Source organism: Gymnoscopelus microlampas (assembly GCF_963454915.1).
Source record: "Gymnoscopelus microlampas genome assembly, chromosome: 10".
NCBI classification, from domain to species: Eukaryota; Metazoa; Chordata; class Actinopteri; order Myctophiformes; family Myctophidae; genus Gymnoscopelus; species Gymnoscopelus microlampas.
In genome coordinates this window covers 7,220,358-7,245,759 of record NC_139947.1, presented here as the reverse complement: position 1 = coordinate 7,245,759, position 25,402 = coordinate 7,220,358, and the positions used below count along the sequence as shown (strand labels likewise).

General features: G+C 41.4%; 2 protein-coding genes across 5 annotated transcripts in view; both read right to left on the bottom strand.

Moving 5' to 3' along the window:
- Window positions 1-272: 272 nt before the first annotated feature.
- LOC311054022 (ADP-ribosylation factor-like protein 8A) lies at window positions 273-13,941 on the bottom strand. Of its 2 annotated transcripts, XR_014601709.1 has the most exons (8): window positions 13,533-13,941; window positions 10,059-10,139; window positions 9,699-9,772; window positions 7,432-7,525; window positions 6,424-6,491; window positions 6,066-6,136; window positions 1,435-5,516; window positions 273-542 (listed from the first exon to the last, which is right to left on the bottom strand). XR_014601709.1 is itself a non-coding variant. In XM_084069888.1 (7 exons), the coding sequence occupies exons 1-7, from the start codon at window positions 13,653-13,655 to the stop codon at window positions 5,464-5,466; spliced, it is 564 nt and encodes a 187-aa protein (XP_083926014.1). In that variant the 5' UTR covers window positions 13,656-13,941; the 3' UTR covers window positions 273-5,463. The 2 variants fall into 2 exon arrangements, 1 of the variants encoding a protein (XP_083926014.1); XM_084069888.1 differs by having other exon boundaries at window positions 273-5,516.
- Window positions 13,942-19,516: 5,575 nt separating this feature from the next.
- LOC311053529 (tyrosine-protein phosphatase non-receptor type 7-like) overlaps window positions 19,517-25,402 on the bottom strand; it is a 47,488-nt gene continuing 41,602 nt past the window's right edge. For all 3 annotated transcript variants that reach the window (XM_084069124.1, XM_084069126.1, XM_084069125.1), the window contains 3 exons: window positions 25,052-25,209; window positions 21,495-21,608; window positions 19,517-20,919 (listed from right to left, as the gene is read on the bottom strand). In XM_084069124.1, the coding sequence (XP_083925250.1) occupies window positions 20,715-20,919; window positions 21,495-21,608; window positions 25,052-25,209 (477 nt within the window). In that variant the 3' untranslated portion in view covers window positions 19,517-20,714. The remainder of the gene's footprint in view (window positions 20,920-21,494; window positions 21,609-25,051; window positions 25,210-25,402) is intronic.

The following is a 25,402-nucleotide window of genomic DNA, read 5'->3' as shown; positions in this document are numbered from 1 at the left end:
TGCGTGGTAGAAATATAATTAACATTATGCGACCGGTGACAAGATATGACTGCAGTACATCTCGTACATCATGTATTAAAAATCATATCTAATTGCTGGATTATTCCGTATATATACTATAGCATTAATGCATTGTTGTTAACCTTGGAGGACACGTTGCAGTCCCATTGGACAGTCCTGTACGAGGTTGTAAATAAGGATACGTATTGTGTCGTATTTTTAGTGTTTTTTTCTTTTCTTTCCCCAGCAGGTTGTGATGGTAAAGTGTTGTGTGAGAGTGTGTGTGTGTGTGTGTGTGTGTGTGTGTGTGTGTGTGTGTGTGTGTGTGTGTGTCTGGTCTTTGCAGGTTAACTGTCAAATAATATAAAATAAAATAATTGCTTTAAGAATCATTTATACTCCGCCACACGTCGGTGTCGCTCACCACCATGAAAATGAACATAATAAATTAAGCTTGATTCATGCTTTGTTGTAAGACGGTGTCGCCAGTCGTACGATAGCCGATCTACTTAAGCCTGGCTTATAGATCAAGGATTCTCAACCTTTTCAGGCCGTGACAAGCACTTGGAAGTATAGGAGTTGAGGCATTACATTTAGTTTGACTCGGTTCCACTGACAAATATTGTGAAAATAGCCAAAACAACAAGCTCACAACGCCTCGCATTGCGAAGCGCTGTGAGGCTATTTTTTTTTAATTATTGTCTCTTTCTTAAATAATATTTGACAATTTGGCCAATGTTTGACGATTTATTTATAGTATAGTTTGTTGGTTACTTTTGACGTAGTAATGGTCTCATTATTAGTTTATTTATTTTTTCATTTTACAAAAGGTCTCAAAAGTCCTTAAATTCTCACTTTAGAAATGTGCAGATACCCTGTGTACACTTATACTGTATGTTGGTTTGTTTACTGTTGAGTGAGAAAACAATGTTGCACATTATGATAGTCAAAAAAAACATTGGGGCCCTTCTGGGGCTCCTGACCCCCAGTTAGGGGACCATTGTTATAGATCGCACCGCATTGTGAGCTTGTAGATCGGTTACTTTCGGGCGAGCGACACCATGGTAAGACAGAGTATAAATTCAACTGTAATTCATCAGGACCCACAGATAAACACCTCCCTGTCTCTCGGCATGCAGGAAAAAAAAAAAGGACCAGTCTGTCTGATATGATCAATAACCAATAATCACTGTGCTGGCTGATCAACTGATCAAATCGATAGAAAGGCTCAGTGTGGACCAGAACAGAGCCACACACTGGAACGCCCTACTACAGTACATCTGGACTCTACTGGATCGATCCAGATTTCCATACTAATCCACATTAGCCACCAGTCATCCTGGTGGAAATAGAATGTATTGTACATTTGTATGTTCTATCAAGAGGAAATGGAGCCTCCTTTAGATGCACGGCTCCAGAGCAGTGATTCTCAACCATTTCAGGCTGTGACCCCCCCCAAAATAATCATATTTGAACAGGGGACCCCCCATTTTGTTTGACTCCGTTCCACAGACAAATATTGTGAAAATAGCCGATCTACAAGCTCACAAAGCCCCGCGTTGCGAGGCGTTGTGAGCTTGTAGATCAGCTATTTTCAAAATGTTTGCCTCTTTATTATGTTATTTGACAATTTGGTTTGTTGATTACTTTTGATGCAGTAATGGTCTTCTTTTCTTTTGGAATTATAAAGGTCTTAAAAGTCCTTAAATTGTCACTTCACTATCATCTGCGGACCACCCCTGGGGGTCCCGACCCACAGGTTGAGAACCACTGCTCTAGAGCAGTGAGAAACAGCTAGCCTGGTTTCTAATTCAGGATCAAACCCAACAGGTCCGTGATCAGTTCCACCATGTTGAGAACACTGGGATCCAAAACCATCGTTCTCTCAAACGTGGCACCTGTAGTCCCAGAGTTTTCAGAAGGAGGCGTACATGTTTCCGGCATGATTGGCTCGGCGGCAGATTTGAACTGGAACTATATAAGGTTTCATGTGCATTTCCGGTGCAACTGACTGACTACAGATAAGGGACATACTGCGTAATCCCCGTTTGGCCCTGTAGGAGCCAGACTGAACCTGTTTGGCCCTGTATCATAAACCAGGCTAGTTGAGTGACGGTAGAATAACACAGACTGACTGACTGACTGACTGACTGTCACCTCAACGCATGGAGACCATTCAGCCCCTCGCCATCAATCGCTTTTACTGGCCGAGTCAACCGCGGCTTACTAACTCGTGGGTGCGCTTGTTGGCACGTGAGGCCATCGGGCTGCCCGGTGCGCCTCACGAGTGTTAAAGGCCTCGATGCACCTGCCTTGTTTTCAAGTGAAGGACCACGAGCCTCGGGGCCTCGCTGTCGGCCCACCTGCCTTGTTGTCAAGTGATTTAAAAAGTCATGCATTTGCTGTAAAACCTTGCACGTACGCAAAGACGTCGAGCGAACCAAAAAAACAGCGCTCTCTCTCCACACGCGTCAGCCAATCACGTCGGAACCAAGTTGGCATAGTTAACGACTATTCCATCTAAAACATACATCTTCCTCTTCCTGGGTGTCCTGCAGTGTGATTGGCCGCTGTTCCCCCGACATATGAACCAATAAAAGGACATAGTTTAGTGAAATGATGTACGCGTTATTGGCGATGATGCTCTTAGCTTTAACTTCATATTTTACACTTCACACATCTACATCTTCATCTCGTGACGGGAAATGTTCAATATAATATAATACATATACATAAAATGTAGTCCTTTGTGTAACAGAATATTCTTTTCATATTTTCCAAGGCTTTTTATGTTATTAAAAAACCTTTCAAGACCTGGAAACGATGAAATTCATAACAAACTGAACCAGACTAGCTCTATTTATCCCAGATATAGAGTTAGACTGGCCTCGTTTGGCCCAGACATGAAGAGCAGTCTACTAATAAAAACATGAACATCTCTAATCTCCATAGTTTTGCTTTTTTACAGAGCTATCCCATCCCCCAGCCCTAGGTCACATGACACACCTGGTCCAATCAGCTGGCATTCTCAAGAAAACACTGAACTCTGGGTAATGAAGTCCAGAGTGTTCTCGTCAAAGTCAAAAACAAACGGTAAAAATAACAACAATCATAAAAAAAAAAAAGAATAAGAAAAGCTTCTTACAGAATATGAACAGATTGATCATAATTATGTTCTTCAGTTAACTGACCACGTTTAGTCACTACATTATCATTATTATTATTATTATCTTACAAAAACAAAATGAACAGTGCAATCAAAAAGGATTTAAACTCTCACTCGGTCTGCAGGAGAGAGAGAGAGAGAGAAGAGAGACGGGGACTTGAAAGATAAGAGAGGAAGGAAAAAAGAGAAGGATAGAGGGACGAGAAGAGGATAAATTAGCAGGTTGGAGGTGTAACGTGAAACAGAGGAATGGATGGATGGATGATGGGGGGGATGTACGGAGAGAGGTAGGGAGGAAAGGATAGACTGATAGAGGGGATGAATGGAGGACGATGAGGAGGGATGGATGGATAGACTGATGAATTAAGACCACTTAAAGCGTTGACCCACTTGACCACAAAATAATTCTAAATTATTTCATGAATAGAAGCTCCTACAAGCCCACTGCTTTGATGTTTGCGCAGGAAAGTAAACAGCCAAGAGGCTATTTACTTTCCTGCGCAAACATCAAGCACGCCCAGGATCGCAGACTGACAACAAACTCCACTATTGCCGAGGGCGAACGTACAAACCGCTCCTTTTTTGATCTGCCATTTCTGCTAGTTTTAGAACAGGGGTCTTCAAACAGGTGGTCCGTGACCCCTAGGGGGTGCTCAGAGTTACTACAGGGGGTGGGCCGCCACATCTTTTTGTGAAATGATTTTTATGTTTTACATTAACCACTTGAACCCTAGCATCACTATTCTGAGGAGGACTTTTGCCAAAAATAGCCGATCTACAAGCGCGAGGCGTTGTGAGCTTGTAGATCGGCTATTTTTGGCAAAGAGGTTTAGGTGTAGAGGAGAAAAAGAAAGACCAAGTAAAAAAAAAAAGTTAAACTGAAACACAATTTTATACAATATAAAGGGGGTCCCTGCTTCATTCTCTCTCTCTCTCAGCTAGGGGGTCCTTAGCCTGAAAACGTTGAAGACCCCTGTTTTAGAATATTGACAAAATTGTAGGGCTGTCACGATTACAAATTTAACTTGACGATTAATTGTTGCTCAAATAATTGCGATTGACGATTTCCTTGTGTGTTTGGCCATTGAACATATGAATAACAGTTTTATTTCTGTTCGCCTTTTAGGTTTTGTAATATAAAATTGCACGGGGCAGATATGACAAATAATTAAATATACCAAGGAATTATTGACATATTTAATCATTTCATACATGTAAAACATAGCAGAAATAGCTGATCTACAAGCTTACAACGCGTCACGAAGTCCAAATGGACCCGTCCAGGTCTGTAACTCTTGAGTTATGGGGGTCCTTGAAATGAAAAAGTCTGAGAAGTGGGGTCCTTGGGTGGGTTCCAGGGGGTCCCCAGCAAAATGTGCTAATAAAGCATCACAATAACATTAACCACTTTAAGCTTTTATACTTTGGCTATTAAAAAAAAAGCAGATCTACAAGCACCGAGTGCCGCGATATGAGCTTGTAGATCTGCTATTTTTGAAAAGTTCTGAAAATGTGTGCAAACCCTTGAATATATTTTTAAAGCGAACATCTCAAATTCAATTCCCATGTTGTGCCAGGGACCCCCCCTTCTGGGGGGGTCCCTGGCACAACATATTTTCAGGTGGGGGTCCGCGGCCACATGCATATCAATTTTGGGGTCCGCGGGCACGAAAACGTTTGAGAACCCGGTGCTCTAGAATGAAGGAAAGAAAACAGACAAGATGGACCAGAAGAAGTAAAAAAAAAGAGGGGTGTGGAGAGGTAGAGGGGTATACAGAGAGAGAGATGGATGGATATGTAACAGACGGAGGTGTAGAAAGCTATTTGCTGGTTGAGCGACGAGGACAAAAGGCGGGGGGGGGGGGGGGGGGGGTTGTTATGTGGGGAAATGGGAGGAGGGAGTCCCTCTGATAAAAACCAGTATGGAGGCTTAAGTTTTCCAGTATCAAACCAGTATGGATGCTCTACTGTACAACGTGGTGTCACGTGACCACCCATATATGGTATTAAATGACAAATCTGTTTTTATGTAGTGGGATGAACTGGTCAATCCCCTACTGGTTATAGTGGGAGGCTTAGGTTAGGACTTGGGGGTAGAGAGGGCGGTGTGTGTGTGTGTGTGTGTGTGTGTGTGTGTGTGTGTGTGTGTGTGTGTGTGTGTGTGTGTGTGTGTGTGTGTGTGTGTGCCTGTGTGTGTGTGTGTGTGTGTGTGTGTGTGTGTGTGTGTGTGTGTGTACGTGTGTAAGGGGAAGGTACATTTCATGGATGGGGCTTGGGGAAGGTGGGTGTGTCTTTTCTCAGGAAGTCCTCTTGGTTCGAGAGTGTTGGATCAACCACTGAAGAGTGATGTCTGGAGAGAGAGACAGAGAGAGAGAGAGAGAGGGGGGGGGGGGGCAGAGAGAGAGAGATAAATGGATAAGTGTGTGTCAAACAATAGGCTCTATTCACAGCAGCCATAGTATGAAGAAATGCACAGGTGTTACCAATGATACTAATGAAGGCTCTGTTCCATTCTGGTCAAACAAAGTCAGAGTGATGATATTGTGCATGTTGGCTCACTGGAAACACTCTGTTACACCAGTGGGTCTAAAGTTGGGGTCCAGGGACCCTCATGGGCTTCCAAATGGCCCCTTACGGGTGTGTAACTCTGAGAGTGTACAAATGGAACCAAATGGACCTGTAAGGGTCCATTTGGTTCCATTTGTACACTCTCAGAGTTATGGGGGTCGTGGAAACCACTGTGCTACACTAAATGGAACAGAGCCTTCATTAGTATCATTGGTAACACCTGTGAAGGAAGTGATAATATGGCTGCTGTGCATAGAGCCTATTAGTGTCCTCTTTTGCAAGAGCGGTGAACAAACGTGTGTGTGTGTGTGTGTGTGTGTGTGTGTGCTACCAATGTTGTCCTTCTCCTTGCATGAGATAGAGTAGCAGCAAATCTCTCTGTCCTGGATGGCTGACAAGTTCCTACAACACAAACACACACACACACGGTTAATGCAATCTATGTAATCATGTTGCTTTTATCAATACATCAAAGAAAATACTACCAATATATAACTACAATTACACTACTATTAACTACAACTATATAAAACAAAAATCAGTGTTTGGCAGAGACAGTGGTCAGGACCGAAGCGCTGGGGTGTGTGTGTGTGTGTGTGTGTGTGTGTGTGTGTGTGTGTGTGTGTGTGTGTGTGTGTGTGTGTGTGTGTGTGTGTGTGTGTGTGTGTGTATATAGCCTGTAGACTTACATCCTCTCTATGAGTTCCTTTTCATCCAGTGCTCCTGGTAAGTCTCTCTTATTACCAAGTACCAACACCTACACAGACAGACACACAAACATACATACAGACAGAATACAATTACAGTGTAGGTTAGGTTACTGCAAGGTAAGTTAGGTTAACATAGTTATCTCCACCAGGGCAGGGGCGGAGGTATTGTTTTCCCACTTGCGTCTGTGCGTGTGTGAGCGTGCAATGTGTTTATGTATGGCTAATCTCACGAACCACACTGATCAAGCGTCATATTTCTCGTGCAAACTGCCGGAAGGTCTAGGAATTAAAATTCCACATTCTAAGCACTTTTATTCTTATTGGTGAAGTTGCTAAAGATTGCCGTTTAGAGACGAGCCTATAGGCTCTATGCACAGCAGCCATATTATCACTTCTTTCACAGGTGTTACCAATGATACTAATGAAGGCTCTGTTCCATTTAGTGTAGCACAGTGGTTTCCACGACCCCCATAACTCTGAGAGTGTACAAATGGAACCGTAAGGGTTACACATCCGTAAGGGGCCATTTGGAAGCCCATGAGGGTCCCTGGACCCCAACTTTAGACCCACTGGTGTAGCAGAGTGTTTCCAGTGAGCCAACATGCACAATATCAGCACCCTGACTCTGTTTGACCAGAATGGAACAGAGCCTTCATTAGTATTATTGGTAACACCTGTGAATGTCTTCAAAATATGGCTGCTGTGAATAGAGCCTATTGCCCACCGCCTTGCATTGCCTCTCTTCCACACGAAACGTCAGCGATGCACACCACATATGGTGGGAGAGAGACAAAGATATAGCCAGACAGAGAGAGAGATACAGTTTGACGTTACTGCATCTGACAGTGTAAAGCCCAATTTGTACTTGTTCGTATGATGGTATCACGCTGGAAAATTGTGTAAGTTCACAACACTTTGCATCCGTGACTCTGTGAGTACTAAGCTGTCAGTACTATATTGTTTATAGATTGTTCTAATGGTACTTACAGGAATACCCTGAAGCTGAGGTTTGTCCAGTAAATTGTGGAGTTCATTCTTGGAGGCTTCAATCTTCTCTGGGTCAGCTGCATCTACCATGTAACTACAACACGCACGCAGACACACACACACACACAAAATAAAGTCACAAATACAGTACTATACACATAATACTATGTAGGGATGTGCATGTCTGACCAAAAACATTTTATAAAGCCTGCTGTGCTTAAGGATTTAAATAACGTAACACAAGATAATGCATACACACTGTAATGTCACAGTCATACGCTTATAACAATTATCTTTTTGCGGTTTGCAGTTGCTGCTCAAAAGTGGCCACGGTGGGCGTTTCACTCAAGTTTTGTGTTACATAATAATGACTGAGGGCCTTCTTTATGCTTACTGGTATATTGACCAAGACATTGTTCTACGGTCATGCAAACTCTACTTAAATAACCTGTTCAAAACCATGCGTGGTGTAGTGTTGATTTTGACAGCAAATTTGTATTCAGTTTTAGTCATAGTTTTGAATCAAATTCCATTTAGTTTTAGTTATATTTTAGTCATCTGTTTTACTGTTACTATAGTTTTAGCTGAATAAATATCATAAGATTATTGTCGACTAAATCTACAGTTGATTTGGTCGACTAAAATGTATTTTGGCGGTGCCTTGATGGCGTCGTAATGGCTGATTTTACACTTGCTTGCATGCGCAACACCCGAGCGCAACCAAACATAAAATGACTTGTCTTTTAGTTCCACTGGATCTCTTCTCCACTCTTCCCTCACTAACATTTTAGTCTAGTTTTTATTTGTTGACGAAATTGTCAATATATTTAGTCTTAGCTGTTATTTCATCAGTGACAAAAGGTAGTCGACGAACATTTTTCGTCATAGTTTCAGTCGACGAAATCAACACTACTGAGGCCCTTCTTTATGCTTACTGGTACTGACCAAGACATTGTTTTACGGCCATGCAAACTCTACTTAAATAACCCGTTCAAACCCATGTGTGGTGGAGGAGTATTTGGCTGTACAAACACTGTGCCGCTGTATCTGAGCTGTTGGTCAAACTGAATCACAAACAGAAACTAAATGAATCTTAAGTCTAAAAAAGGCTGCATTATGTACCAGCCAAGCCCAGCCGCATAGCAGTAGGTGGAGGAAGTGAAACTTAGAATGTTCCCGTCATAACGTCTCTTCCATGTCTCAGCAGGACTCAAGACTAACTTTCTAGTTGGTTGCACTGGTCTGGTACGCCTAACTTTCTCATATAGCAGCACCAGCATAATTTAGGGTGCTCCCACACATACAGTACACACACACACACACACACACACACACACACACAGACAGATAGACCTGATGAATATAAAGGTACATTTTTAGTTGCACTAGACAGATTTTTAGGTGCATGAGCATCAGTGGTGGAAAAAGTACTATTTTTTACTTAAGTAAAAGTATCAATACTGCAGTGTAGAAATACTCCGTTTTATCCATTGCAGACAGACAGTCACTGTGCTTGCATAATATCCACGACCCACACGTGTTCGGGTCCCTTTATCGACAATTGGGTCCGTCTTGGTTCAGATTCTATCAGTGACACCTCGGAAAATCCCGGTTCTGTTTATCAACACCGAGCGAACCACCCTACTCAGCGCTGATTAGGAGGAGACACAGCTGTGTCTCTCAGCTGTGTTGTGGCGTATCAGAAATAGCAGACATACAAGCTCACAACGCGGCGCGTTGCAACGTGCTGTGAGCTTGTAGCTCTGATATTTTCAGATAATCTATAACTGGAGCGTGCAGCAGAGCAGTCTGTCGGAATTAAACCACCATCATGATAAAAACTTTAAATGATTATGATTTTAATGGTTGTAGCCAACTACTTTATGCAAATAATATGAATAATAGGCTTAAATGATAAAATAGCCTAATAACAGCATTTTCCCAACGGTGTTTATAATTACCGGCCAATTAAACATTTTACCGGTCAATGGCCGGTAAATACCGGCTAACGGAATCCCTGCCCATGACAATGTTGTGCTACTGTAGACATTTAAAGCGACTTTGGGTACTTAAAAGAGCTATTATGATGATGATTATCTTTTTTTCCCACAAGCGGGGCGGGTTGAGCCATAGATTTATATATGGGTTCGTTGTTGGTTCTACAATGGTGGTGTGCAAAAAATCTATTAGACTTTTTGTGTCGATTCATAAGAAATTACAACAAAAAAAATGGATTGCCCGGCCCTAAGTGTGGAGTGGACACTTACACGATGGCACTGACTCCTCGACAGTACCTCTCCCACATGCTTCTGAAACGAGGCTGACCGCCTATGTCCCACAACTAGAGAGAGAGAGAGAGAGAGCGAGAGACAGAGAGAAAGAGAGAGAGAGAGAGAGAGAGAGAGAGAGAGAGAGAGAGAGACAGAGACAGAGACAGAGAGAGAGAGAGAGAGAGAGAGAGAGAGAGAGACAGAGAGAGAGAGAGAAACACAGAGAGAGAGAGAGGGAGAGAGAAATACAGAGAGAGAAACACAGAAAGAGAGCCGGCAGAACAGTTAAATCAAGACAGCCCTCCATATAAATCCCACAGCTATTGAGCAAGGCAGAGAGGGAGGGGTGCTACCAACCTTGATGGTGACGTTTCCCTTGGTGATTTTCCTCATGTTGAAGCCCACTGTAGGGATCATGTCTTCACTGAACTGTCCCGACTGAAACACACACACAAACAATTATTTATATTTATATACTAGCTGATCTCTCAGCATTTCTTGGGAGAAATAGACATAAAGTACTTGCAAGCCAGTCTATGACAATACTAATGTCAGAGGCTAACTATGTAGTGACGCCATAGAAGACTAATGTCACATTAGTCATCTATGGCGTCACTACTTCAGCCCAATCTGCCTCTCCATGGACTTCCAGTGTAAAATTAAAGGGGGTGTTAGTGATATTTTGTTAAAATAAGTGTCAATAGCTTCCATAGGCAGAGGGGGGGGGAGTTGCGGGACCTGTGCATTTAGTTAATTCCTGCAAATGTAACCGATATTTTGAACCAGTAACCGACGTAATCTTCCTAGGTTAACAGCTCGATCTTCAAGCTGTGAACTTGCAGATCGGCAATTTTCTGTGCACAACACCACATGGTACGATGAAGTATAAACATACATCACCACCAGACCTATTAAGTACTGGAAAAAATGTCTCTACTTGTCTTTCCTCATCTCCACATCTCTCTGTTCTGTCTCCATTCTTCTTCCCTCTTCCACGTTTTGTTTGTCACCTGGTTCTTTTCGCTCCTATCAATCTCTGTTTCTGTGAAGTGTATTATCTTTTTCATATTATCATTATAATCATTATAATAATTATACTTTACTTTATTACTTTGCGTCTTTGTCCCTTGCGTATTCTGACTTTCCAAGGAGAGACGTGTACTGTCGGCACAGATATTCATAGGCCTCTTACCTAATGTGCCACTCATACATAAAACCTACATTAGAATGAACTACTATACTTCTTTTTTAAATTAGGGTTAAAACTGCCCATACTGCACTATACAGTTTCTGTCCATCTCTCGTCCCCTGCTCTGTCTCTCTCTCACACACACACACATCCATTCCTTAGATTGGAGCAGAGCAACACAACGCGAAGGCTGAGTAATACTGTATATCAATATTATGTCGATATCATGATATGACACTACCCTACTCAGATACCCTGAAGAAGGCCGCTTGTCGGTCCGAAACGTTGGTTTCCCTGTGATTATTATTTAAAAAGTTGGCATCGGCAGCTACGAGTGTGCGGCTCTACTTCTTTTTCTTCATTCAGTGTTTTTGCCGTGAGCTGGCACCTCATGAGGACTGGTGTGCTGTGCACCCTCTGAAAAATGACACTACATATCGTCTGGGATTTTGAAGATAGTAATATCGCACACTTTTACACTTTTTTTGTGTAAGCGCGCGCACACACACACACACACACACACACACACACACACGCACTGACTGAACTCTGTACTGTGTACAATATACGATACTTGTTTACACTCTATCGTATTGCTGTATATTGTTTATGGTTTGTTTGCACAGTGGACTGCACTTTGAGTGCTGCTATTATTGATTTTTTATTTCATTTGAGTTGTTACAACTATTGTTTTAAACCCGTCCCGGCCCGTTAATGCTTAAGTTGTCTTGCACTGACTGCAGTACAATCATATGGCAATAATGTTTCTCTATGTTATATCACATTCATCATTTCAGCAGATCCCCATGTTAAAACAGTACAATATAGTAACAATATAGAGCTATTTAACACTTATTTTAAGAACAAAACACCACTTACACCAACTTAAATACATGAATACGTGAACACAACATGCACACAGCAAATTATGAGCAGATGAAATGCATGACGCATGTCACTTAGGCTTATTGTTTTCTTGACCACACGGTTAAAATGTAATTTAGATTATTTAGACAGATGCCAGGTTCATTGGTTACCTGTTATCCTATCCTAAAGTTCCTATCATTTTTTTAATAGTATTATTGTTTAGACCAGGGGTCTTCAACAGGGGGTCCGGGACCGCTAGGGGGTCCTCAGAGTTACTACAGGGGGTCCGCCAAATCTTTGTGTGATATGATTTTTCTTTTTACCTTAACCACTTGAAACCTAGCATGCCTTTTCTGAGGAGAACTTTAGCCAAAAATAGCAGATCTACAAGCTCACAACGCCTCACGCTGCGAGGCGTTGTGGGCTTGCAGATCTGCTATTTTTGGCAAAGAGGTATTGGTGTCGAGGGAAAAAAAGAGCAGCAAAATTTGATCTGAAACACAATTTTATTCAATATAGAGGGGGTCCATGCTTCATCTCTATCTCAGCTAGGGGTCCTTGGCCTGAAAACGTTGAAGACCCCTGGTTTAGACTGATGCTAAAGCAACTTAGATGCTATCTGCCTCTAAGTTGCAATACCCTCCATTGACAGCCCATTCACGAAACAGGAAGGTCCTATCTGATTGTATTGAATCACGATAAACTCACCGGATAGCTTGGGTTATCCTATTTGTCTCTGTCAAGTCTTAAGTTTCATAGAAATTGACCGTAGACCTACTTTCTGTCAATACATTTCGTGCAGTTGATTCTTTTTCTATGTGTTAAAGTTGTTGGTCCTGCGTACCACCCGTTTTTGACTTGCACATAATGCAGGAGGCAGCAGGACGTTGCGATATTGAAAACGAGTTCCTCCAAACTGAAACTCGCTTTACCTGTGATCCTAATTTACCGAGGCATCTCTCACTCTCTCTGCATTCTATGTCTGACAAGCACATGGAATTGTAGGCATTACATTTAGTTTGACTCGGTTCCACAGATAAATATTGAGATTATAGTCAAACTACAAGCTCATAACGCCTCACAAGATCGACTATTTTCACAATATCTGCCTCTTTCTTACGTAATGTTTGACAATTTGGCCTTAATAAGGTATTAAAAGTCATTACATTGTAACTTTATAAGTGTGCAGATACCCTGTATACACTTCTACTGTAAGTTGGTTTGTTTACTGTTGAGAGAGAAAACAATGTTGCACATTAAGCTAACCATCTGGGGACCCCCCAAAATCATTTGGCCCCCACTTTTGGGAACCGCTGTGGTAAAGCACCCCCACAACACAGTAATAGTATGAACACACACACACACACACACACACACACACACACACACACACACACACATGCATGTTTTGAACACACATAAACACATGAATATCATGAACACAACACAATATACACACATTCATATTATGTAGACATAAACACACATATTAAACACATGAATATCATGAACATAACACATAGATACACACACACACACACACACACACACAAATATTATGAACACATAGACACACATAACAAACACAAGCATATCATGAGCACAACACATAAACACATGAATATCAAGAACACAATACACACACACACACACACACACACACACACACTAAAGAAATGAATGTTATCAGCATCATAACATTTACAATTGTCACACACACACACACACACACACACACACACACACACACACACACACACACAGAGTGCACGCACCGCTATGACGTTGACGAAGGTGGTCTTCCCGGAGTACTGCAGGCCCACCAGAGTGAGCTCCATCTCCTCCTTCCAGAACAGAGCCTTGAACCAGTCCAGCAGCTTGTTGATCAGCGCTATCATGTCTAGTTAATGCTAATGCTAACGCTAACACTACGGTGGTGGGGTAAGGTATAACAGGGGGGGGCTAAATGCTAGGCTAGGCTAGCGGGGCTAACGCAGTGACTGTATGACTGACTGACTGACTGACTGACAGCGACACGACGACGGACCCAGGCTGTAGTGGTAACGTAGAGGAGGAGAGGAACCCGTCACCTTGTTGTTGTTTATCGTTTATTGTTTAGTATGTTTATGTTGTTTTTTTTGTGTGTCCGTTGGTTTGTTTACTCCTCCTCCGTCTTGTCGTCTCTCTCCGCTCTCTCTCTGCTCTGTGGCTCCGCCTCCGTCCTTCTTCCGCGTTGGGGTGGGGTTTGGATGGAAGGAGCGACGTTGCCAGGTTTTGGGTGAGAAATAAGCAGCCTAGCCAAGGTAGGTCTTGGGAAAACAAGCCCCAAAACCCTGCATTGGCTATTTTGAAAATAGTCGCGTCACTTCTTGCCCGTGTCCCGTGTGCCACTGGTCGCATAGATCTGCTATTCTAACAACGACACATCTGCTATTCATCAAAAATGTGGAATGCCCTACCAAAAGGAGTAAAGGAGTGTAAAACCCTACTCACTTTCAAAACTGCCCTAAAGATACACCTTCAGGAGGCTGCAATTCGAAAATGGCCCCTGTCTAAGTCTTAACCTACCCCCCTACCCCCCCCCTATTTATTTTTCTTCTCTTGTCATTTTTTTTTTCACTCTTCATACCAGTAACCTGTAAGCTGATTGTATGACATTCTGTATAGTAGTGTGTATATCTGTCTGTCTGTCTCTTATATGTCATCATGATTTGTGTGCATGGGGATCTCATCTTAAACAAGCTCAGTGCTTAATGAGTCTCCCAGTTTAGTAGACCTTGTATTGTGAATTTGTACTTCCATGTACTGATGTTCTCATGTCTTACTAAATAAAGTACATCAGTCAATCAATCAATCAATCAATCAATCAATCAATCAATCAAACAAGGGCTCCCTAGCACAAAACAGTTTTAGAAGGGGTTTAGGGACAAATACATATTAACTAATTAATTGCCATTGACTTGAGGGTCCATGGCATGACAATATTTGTTTAAATAATAATAATACAAACATTGGAAACAAGCCCAAATAAGCAACTTACTTTAGAAAAAACGCAACCCGGCCGCAACTACCAATATTTACAAGCAACTTTACAGAAAAACAAGCACTAAGTCACTTGTAATAAGCAGACATGGCAACACTAAAGGAGGAGTCGAGGAGAGGGGAGAAAAGAGGAAACCGAGGATGGGAAAGAGGTTTTGTCTGGTGTTACCACTGCCCCCTAACGGTAGGATAACACAGTGGCGAGAACTTTTTCATGTCAACCCCCATCTGAAAATATTTTGTGCCAGTTGTACAGGCAGATACCATACAATATTACTGTTATTAAAATGTTTAAAAAAAAAACATTTCAACGTTTAATAGCCAAACTACAAGCTCACATCAGACCTCAATGGAAATAGTCCCTGGGCCTTTTGGGGTTATCCTTTTAGCATCCTTTTGTATAAATCTGTACCATTGTACATTTTTTTGCAAACTGTTAATAAAGTATTCAATCAATCAATCAATTACAATGATCTAGTTTCTACAAGCTTGTAGATCGGCTAACCTTATATAGGCCTACAGTACCAGTAGCAGTAATGAGATGTTTAAAGTTCTTATTCCTTATTATACCGAAATCTGAGCTTTTGAAAAATCTGTAAAATATGACTACAATGTTTCAGATCAGATTAATGGCTTCTGTTATATAGTGATATGGTATGTATTTGTATTTGACTTAAAATAAAATAATTATTCGATCCTGTACTTGATTGGGATTCCAATTCCCAGGTCTCTGCCTTGACTGCCCAGCTGAAAAAAAGACCTAGACTAGACTATATACCGCAACTGATTTTTATTAAGAAATAAACAGCAACAACACACAACATTGCATTCCTCTCCCTCTCTCTCTCTCACTCACTCACTCACTCACTCACTCACTCACTCACTCACTCACTCACTCACTCACTCACTCACTCACTCACTCACTCACTCACTCACTCACTCACTCACTCACTCACTCACTCTCTCTCTCTCTCTCTCTCTCTCTCTCTCTCTCTCTCTCTCTCTCTCTCTCTCTCTCTCTCACACACACACACACACACACACACACACACACACACACACACACACACACACACACACACACACACACACACACACACACACCTGGACAAACACACACACCTGGACAAATAATATGAGCTGTGTAAATGGACACACCACAAAATACACCACATTTGCATCACATTAGTTAACTTATAGCTTATGGAAAGAGAGTTTCTCTGCAGTATACACAGTACAACCCTGAGTGCTTAAAGGTGCTACATGGGACATGTTTCTTTAAATAAGTAACATAATAAGTGTTAAAGGGGCTACACCATGAATTTCATTTTTTTTTAGGTTTTTAGTATTTTTTGGGCTCCCCAGTGTCTCTTGTACCCAAAAAAAATATTTTTCTTTAACATTCAGTCATTCATGCTCATTTCATGGATTTATTTATTTATTTATTTATTTATTTATTTAACAGGGACAATGCACATTGATCAACATGTCAGTTATTCACGTCCATGTAAATGAGCCAGAGTTAGCCAGAGTTGGCTAATTTTCATCTGTAGTCCCTGAGCAGGCTATTAAAGTGGCATAGTTATCTATACAAAAAGAGACATCATCGTCGACAATACAAAACAAGTAGACATAGTATAGAAGACAAAACAAATACAGTAAAATATGAGAAGACACAGTGATTAATGGAGCTGATATTTACCCGTGATTACAAATTTGGTTAGCTTTAAGCCATCTTAAGGTTGAATTTAAAGGTTAGATAGTTGGTAGTCTCTCTTACTTCGGTAGGGAGACTGTTCCAGTGATGGGAGGCTCTAACAGAGAAGACTGTTTTACCAAAGACACTCTGTCTGAATGGCACCTCACAGTCTCCTCTGGTAGTTGCCCTTGTTGTTCTGTCACCACTTTCTCTTCGCTCTATGAACTGTTTTAGTGGTGGAGGTGCAAGCCCATTTAAAACCTTAAAAATGAGACAAGCGTCTGCAAAATGTTTAAAGCCATCAAAATTAAATAAGTTATACTTTTGAACTGTATGGCAATGGTGGTACCGGTTGGGTTTTTGATCAAGTGTTTTTAGTGCCTGTTTGTAAAGTGATTCTATGGGTTTGATAGTTGTTTGATTTGTCTGTGACCAGGTTGTGAAGCAGTATGTGATGTGTGAGAAAATCATAGCATGCATGAAGAGTTTGGCTGCGTCTGTTGTTAGGTATGGTCTTATGTGCCTGAAATTAGACAGATTGAATTTGATTGTGTTGGCTACATTTTTAATATGTTTTTTAAATGTCAAATTTGAGTCTAGTGTGATTCCAAGATATTTAAATTCAGATACTACCTTAATAATGTTTCCATTGACGATAATGTCAGGATAAACAGTGTCTGTGGAGTTGCGTGAGAGAAACATACAAACAGTTTTGTTTGTGTTCAGATGCAAACATGAGTTCCTCAACCAATCAGATACATGGACCATGGCTGCAGTTAGTTTATCTGCTGCTAGTTGTTTGTTTTCCGCATGTATATAAAGAACTGTGTCATCGGCATACATTTGTATGGAGACAGATGGACAGACAGAAGGCAGATCATTAATATACAAACTGAACAAGATAGGGCCCAGTATTGATCCCTGAGGAACTCCAATGTTACTGTTAAGATATATTGACTGTTTGTTACCAATACGAACCCTTTGCTTCCTGTTTGTTAAGTATGAATCAAACCATTTGACTGCCTCAGTAGAAAAGTTAAAGAAAGAGAGTTTCGACAAGAGTACCGGATGGTCTACAGTGTCGAAAGCCTGTTTAAGGTCCAGGAATACTGCACCCACTGTACCACCTTTATCCAAACTTAACTTAACACTTTCCAAAAAGTAGCAGTTTGCGGTTTCTGTAGAGTGGTTGGAGCGAAAACCGAACTGCAGTGGACACAAGGGAGTATGGCCTGTATTCAAATGAGCGGTCAGTTGTTGAGCAACCCATTTCTCGGCCACCTTGGACACTACAGGTAGAATACTAATGGGCCTGTAATTTGCCACATTTGTCTGGTCACCAGCCTTAAAAATTGGTGTTACAATGGCTGATTTCCAAGTGCTTGGAAAAGTGCATTGCCTGATTGATAAATTTATCAAATGAACTATAGGACAAACTAATGCATCCTTGTGTGTCTTTAGAAATGTTGTGTCCATGTCATACGCATCCCTTGCTTTTGAGTCTCTTAAGGAGCTCATGATCTTAACCACTGCAGATTCGGTAATTTCTCCTATCCTAAAAATGGGCTTGTCATCATTAATAGGGGCACATGTCAGAATTCTGGTGGGGAAACTTTGGGCCAGTTCCCCAACTGAATTTATAAAATAACTATTAAAAGTATTTGCTATCACCTCCTGGTCTTGAGTCAAAGTTCCATTAATTTTAAGTTCATGTTCCTTTGTTTTTTGATCCTTGTTTCTCCCAGTTAATTTATTAAGGGTTTCCCAAATCAATTTCCCATTTCCCCTCGCATCTTCAATTACTTTAATAAAAAAATAAGCTTTTGCTTTCCTTAAATTCCTTACTACCTTATTTCTAAGACTTGTGAAAATCTGCCTATCACTGCTGTAACCTGATTTCCTGAATGGGCGTGTCTGAACAGGCCATTTCAGAATGGCTGGGCAAGTCACTTCAGATTTTGCATTGATGGTTGCCAGACAGAATTGCTCAGTAGCTCCCCCCTGCCCAATAGGACGTTTTGGTATTGCAGCTGAAATAGCTTGGAATGACAGACAGTCAGATTGTGAGAAAAAATATCTGGATGTTTTTTAGGCTTACAACCTGTTTAAAACGTATTAGGGGGCAATATTTATATAGAATATATTTTTTTTTAATTCATGGTGTAGCCCCTTTAAATAGCTCTATATTCTGCTAGTAATCATTGAGTGTTTATAGAGCTTTAACTTTGTATCAACATCTTTTAGTTTTAACCAAGAAATATGACTTAGAACACTCAGGGGTTTACTGTGTAACTGTGACAACACTGTGATGATGGGAGAATTGTAGCTTCAACCTGCATCTTGCAGTGATTTTTAGCCAAATTGCCTTGTACCTTGAACAGCGTCACCTGCGAAAGTTAAAGCTGCAGTTTTGTGTCCTGTAGGATTTGAACCGTGGTCTCCAGCGTGGGAGACCAAACATCTACAGCTGATCCAAGATAGTTGTCATCAGTAGGACACAAAGAAATGAGTAGACAACTTAGAACTGGAGCACTATCAAAGTGAAGCTGGTAAATGGATTCTCTTTCCTGTTTGGACAAAATTGACTACCTACTAATAGGCTCTATGCACAGCAGCCATATTGGACAGAAATTGGGCCCCTTCCTTACTTCCTTCACAGGTGTTACCAATGACACTAATGAAGGCTCTGTTCCAGTTAGTGTAGCACAGTGGTTCTCAGACTTTTCAATTTCAAGGACCCCCATAACTCTGAGAGTGTACAAATGGAACCAAATGGACCCGGGAGGGTCCATTTGGTTCCATTTGTACACTCTCAGAGTTACACCCTCTCAAGGAACCATGAGGGTCCCTGGACCACACTAGTGTCTAGTGAGCCAACATGCACAATATCAGCACCCTGACTCTGTTTGACCAGAATGGAACAGAGCCTTCATTAGTATCATTGGTAACACCTGTGAAGGAAGTAAGAAGAGGCCCAATTTTACTCCAAAATGGCTGCTGTGCATAGAGCCTATTGGGCTGGAGAGACAGGGGAGGCCCCTGTTACTGAACAAATAGTCTCGCGTAGCCAGACAACTATTCCACAATCTCCGAATGCTATATAGAGTCTGGAACTACAACTCCCGAAATCCGCTTGAGGAAACTGGCACTTCCGTTCACGAAAATATGTTTTAAAATATATTTATATTTTCTTTTTTAATTTCCATTTCTGCTAAGCAGCAAGCTAAATATACTTAGATGATTTGTATTTATATTAGGATAAATTTGCGCGACTGTAGACGAAACGGAAGTGGGGAGGAAGCTTCACATCCGGTTTAGATTCTAAGCATGATCAGAGCTTCCGAGTCCCAGACTTTATGACCGGAAACATTTGAAAATTGTGGGAGGCAACAGTCTGGCCACGCGAGACTACTGAACAAACACTCTATAGCAAAGATTACTATCACAGAGATCAGTTTAACACTTATTTGAACAAAAATATATAACTTACTGCACCTTTAAAACCCAAATCACACTTGTTTTTTTGTGTTCTAGATGGTTCTTTGTTTTCTAGATGGTTCTTTGTGTTCTTGTTGTTGATTCTCTGTGTTCTAGAATCTCTAGAGTCTAGACTGTGCTTTGTGTGCCTGCTGCTGGTTTTCTGGATCATTGATTTACAATTTATGATTTAGGCATTTAACAGACACTCTTATCCAGAGTTGACCACTTCAGCACTTGTGTCTTATCGATTTGAGATTGTGTGTGCGTGTGTGTGCGTGTGCGTGTGTCTGTATGCATGCGTGCGTGTGTGTATGTCTGTGTGTGTGTGCGTGCGTGCGTGCGTGTGCACATGCGTGTGTGTTGGAAATTCATTCAGAGTCAGTTGGACCAAGCTACCTGGTTCTTCTGAGTTATGTTGGTAGTTGGTTCACTATGGCTCAGTTAAAGTCATACAGTGCAACTTTTTCAATTAAATAAAAGTTATTTTTGACATAATCTTTCTCCGATACAGTATATTTTCCACAATAACCAGTCATGTTTTATGACAACTTCTGGCGCCAAAATACGTAGGGACCAGAAATGTTATTTATATATTTTAATATTAATACTGTTTCTGACAACTTGGGGTCCGTGGGCGGGGGGTCCGTGGCCTGATGTATATCAAACTGGGTGGTCCTTGAAATAAAAACAACAAGGTTTGAGAACCACTGCTCTCCAGTCTAGTTCTGAATGGATGTCAGTCCCTGGGGTTCTGTGTGTGTGCGTTGTCCAGTTGGAGGCTCTGTAGCTGTGAGCTGAGATGAAGCGGGCCTGGGTCTGGCTTCTGTTGGTCCTGGAGCTGGGAGCTGTACTGGTTCTGTTGGTCCTGGAGCTGGGAGCTGTACTGGGCCAGTGTGGCGTACAGGAACTGGTACTGTTCATTGGTCTGGATCATCCCACCTCTGGAAGAACAACAGTCAACAGAGAGAGAGAGAGAGAGAGAGAGAGAGAGAGAGAGAGAGAGAGAGAGAGAGAGAGAGAGAGAGGGGGGTGGGGGGGTTAACCCATTGAGACCTGAAGCCGATTCTACATGTCTCCTAAATCTCAACAGTATTCTGAAAAACGTATGTTTCTATATCAGTGGTGCTCAATCTTTTTCATGTCAAGGACCCCCAAAATGATATGTATTTGGCCGCGGACCCCCATCAAAATATTATGTTCCAGGGACCCCCCAGAGGCAACGATTTGAGTTAAAAATGTTCGCTTTAAAAATATATATATTCAAAGATTTGCACATATTTTCACGATTTTTCAAAAATAGCAGATCTACAAGCTCGTAGCGCGGCACTCGGTGCCGCGCTACGAGCTTGTATATCTGCTATTTTTGAATAGCCCAAAGTGTAAAATAATGCTTTTTAGCTCAAATCTAAAAATGACACAGAACAGTGTGACCTGTCTAGAAGAAGACACAAAGAGAGACATACAGCAACAGAGACAGACAGAGAAAGAAGGGTATATTGTCTCTCTCCGTATATACCTGTCCAAGCGTAGCTGGCAGACCGTTTCCAAGATGTCTGCCTGCCCCGTCTCCCTGAGCTGCTGACAGCCAATACTACTGGCTATGAAGCAGCCCGTCCTCCCTATGCCTGCACTGAGAGGAGAGGAGAGGAGAGGAGAGGAGAGGAGAGGAGAGGAGAGGAGTTAGATGTTGTAAACATTGACTTTCGCCATTTAAAGCAGTGTTTCTCAACCTGTTTTGGTCTAGCGCCCCCTATCCACTATCCAGGTTACCTTACCGCCCCCACACACAGTTAAAATGTAGACTACGTTTCTGTAAGTTTCTGCTCTGAACATTAAATGTGGCATATACAGCATTATTCTGCCGCTTATATCATTTACAACAGTGGTTCACAAACAGTGGGTTGGGACCCATTTTTGGAGTGTGGATTTATATTTCGGGCCTCGAGCTGAAACGTTCGGAAACACTGATTTAGAAAACATCTCCCTGAATGCAGGAAAGAAAATATAAACTAAAATAGGAAATACATAGGAACACATAGGAAATAACAGGGTTGGAAAAAAAACACACAAAGGACTTTCTCCATTCCATTAGTCTCACATAAAAAGATGCACCGTTCATCTTTAATTATGTAAAACCTATGGATAGACTATATAATTGAAGTAATTAACTATGGAAAATGAATGGATATGTCATAGCCTATATCCATTATGGATACATCCTTAATGGATAGGCTTAATGGATGTATCCATTAAGGATGCAATTAAGCACGTTATACGTTAACGATATATCTTAAAAGACCGCTTCACCCATTTTCAACCTTATCTTCATATCATTCGTCCTCACTGATGCTCATTATAAGATGTCACCATTTCTGTCTACTGGCCTGTGTCTCAGTGTGTGCTGGGCTATGGACCGTTCATAGACCTGCCTACCAGTGACATCATCGATGGGGATTCCATGCTAATACAAACTACAGTCTTTCCAAAAAAAATAAAGAAAATAAACTACAGCCTTTCTCATCCTGGAAAGTTAGCATGCTGAAATGCTTGCATCGATTAAAACTATGTTTGAAATCGTGTGGCCATGGGTGCTCAGCTACAAACATTACTAAGTACAAAAAAAGAACTGAAAGTGGGAATAGCGGCACTCCAAACCAGTGTTGATTTCGTCTAAAAACTATGACGAAAATTGTTCGTCGACTACCTTTTTTCACTGACGAAAACTAAATAAAAACTAAGCTACGATGACTAAACTTAAGACTAAATATATTGACAATTTGGTCAACAAATTAAAACTAGACTAAAATGTTAGGGAGGGACGAGTGGAGAAGAGATCCAGTAGAACTAAAAGACAAGTCATTTTATGTTTGGTTGCGTTCGGGTGTCTGAGAGTTATTGTTATGTATTAAGCTCACAACTTGAGCTTGTAGATCGGCTATTTTCAGCATGCAACCAAGTGTGAAATCAGCCATCAAGGCACCGCCAAAATGCATTTTAGTCGACATTTTAGACAACGAAAACATTTAATTTCAGTCTAAAATATAACTAAAGCTAAATGGAATTTTATTCAAAAGACTATGACAAACTAAATAAAAATTTGCTGTCAAAATCAACGCTGCTCCAAACATTTTACTGCAGAGGCTTGACTCAAATGGCCGTTGTTTTTTAGAATGTGAGATCATTCAGTATCTGACAATGTATACAGTCACCATATCAACTTTGTTGAGGCAGTGTTGTGTTTTTTTTTCTTCCCTTTCCTAGCTTGTAGATCGGCTATTTTTGAATTGGAATCCTGATATTTTTTTTGCTATTTTTTAATTAGAATCCTGAAAAGTAACATTTTTATTGAATTTCCAATGCATTTAGTTATACTTATGTTAACTTTATGAACTTAAATACAAATACATTGGACATAAAAAAGACAATATAATTTTATAGTCATTAAGCTACTAATATAGCCTGAAGTAATTAAGGTGGGTCATGTTTGCATGTTTGGAATTGTAACAGCTGAAATCAATAATATATCAGTATATTAACCTGCGGGCCGCATTAAGTAAATGTGGGGGCCGCATGTGGCCCCCGGGCCGCCAGTTGCCCATGTATGTTTTGGACATAGCTGGTTTCTGCCCAACAGCAGAGATATGCTACGTGCACCGGACACCTGGCTATACTGGGTCACCCCAACCCTGAGAAGTTTAATGAAAGCCTGCTCCACATTTAACCTCTTCAAAGGCCACCATGCCCTTTTGTGTTGGGTCTCTCTTCTCTCACTGGGGACTCACATCCAATCTCAGCCTTCTCCAGGCTCCCCACTTTCTCTCTTTTATCATCGCTGTCCGACACAAACCTTGTATGACCTGTGTTTTTCTATTATCATATTTAGTAAAAAAAAGAAAAGAAAAACAGCAGCGAAGAAAATAGCTTGTATGTTCCAGAGCTCAGCAAAGCTTTGAAGACCTTGTTTTGTCAATGATTGAATAACTGGTTTGTTTTTCTTTTCTTTTTTTATGTGTATATCATGTCAATATCCAATAGGCTGTATGCACAGCAGCCATATTGGGAATGAATTGGGCCCCTTCCTTACTTCCTTCACAGGTGTTACCAATAATACTAATTAAGGCTCTGTTCCATTTAGTGTAGCACAGTGGTTGTCTTATTTTCAAGGACCCCGATAACTCTGAGAGTGTACAAATGGAACCAAATGGACCCTTACGGGTCCATTTGGTTCCAATTGTACACTCTCAGAATTACTCACCCACCATAAGGGCCCATTTGGGAACCAAAATGAAGTGCTTCTAGTGAGCCAACATGCACGATATCAGCACCCTGACCAGAATGGAACAGAGCCTTCATTAGTATCATTGGTAACACCTGTGAAGGAAGTAAGAGGAGGCCCAATTTCGTTCCTATATGGCTGCTGTGCATAGAGCCTATTATCTAACAACATGAGGCTGTTGGACAAGGTAGCTGAGTGAATTAAGCCGTTTTTATTTTATTTTGTTATGTATTATCTTATACCTCTGTCGAGTACAGGGAGCACCTGTAACTCTGAGAGTGTAGATAGAATCAACTTCATTGTCAAGTCACAGGTTTACAAGAACCAAATTAACATTAAAGGCCGACGTCTTTCCTACCTTTTATATGATATCCTAGGACGAGTGGTAAAATAGGAAAAATTCATAACTCCATCCCGAGTCGACCGCAGCTAAAAACCCGAGCCTATAGACCATATTCACACGGCGGCCATATTGGAATTTAACATTGAAAGTGCTGCCACCCGGGGTGGCTACTTTCATTGACTTCACAGAAACATGGCCGCCGTGTGAATATGGTCTATGGGACTTGCGCTAGATTGCGTATTTTAAAATACACGATTCAGAAGATTGGGTTCCCAGAGATAAAATAAATGGTCTCAAATTGGGTCCATGGACTAATGCAATATCACCCCGCCCCTATACCACCATAACCTACCATACCCCTGGTATTAACATTCTCCTTTCCTTCACCTTGTGACGTGGTTAGGAAAGGAAATACTGTAGGATTTCTGTCTCCGGGAAAGGGGGAGGGACTTACCTGCAGTGGACGATGATTGGTCCAGGGTCGGCGAGGGACTTCCTGTAAGCCTCTACCTCCTCCACTAATCGGAGTAGAGGAGCAGTGCATTGTGGGACATGGTGGTCAGGCCAGGAGGTGAACCAATAGTGTCTGACTGGACGGCATTCTGTAGATACCTACACACACACACACACAAACACACACACACACACACACACACACACACACACACACACACACGCACGTACGCATGCACGCACGCACGCACGCACGCATGTACATATTTTTGTACATATCTGACAGTCTACATTTCCCAAAAGCAGTGGTGGACAGTAACGGAGTAAATGTACTTGAGTACAGTACTTGAGT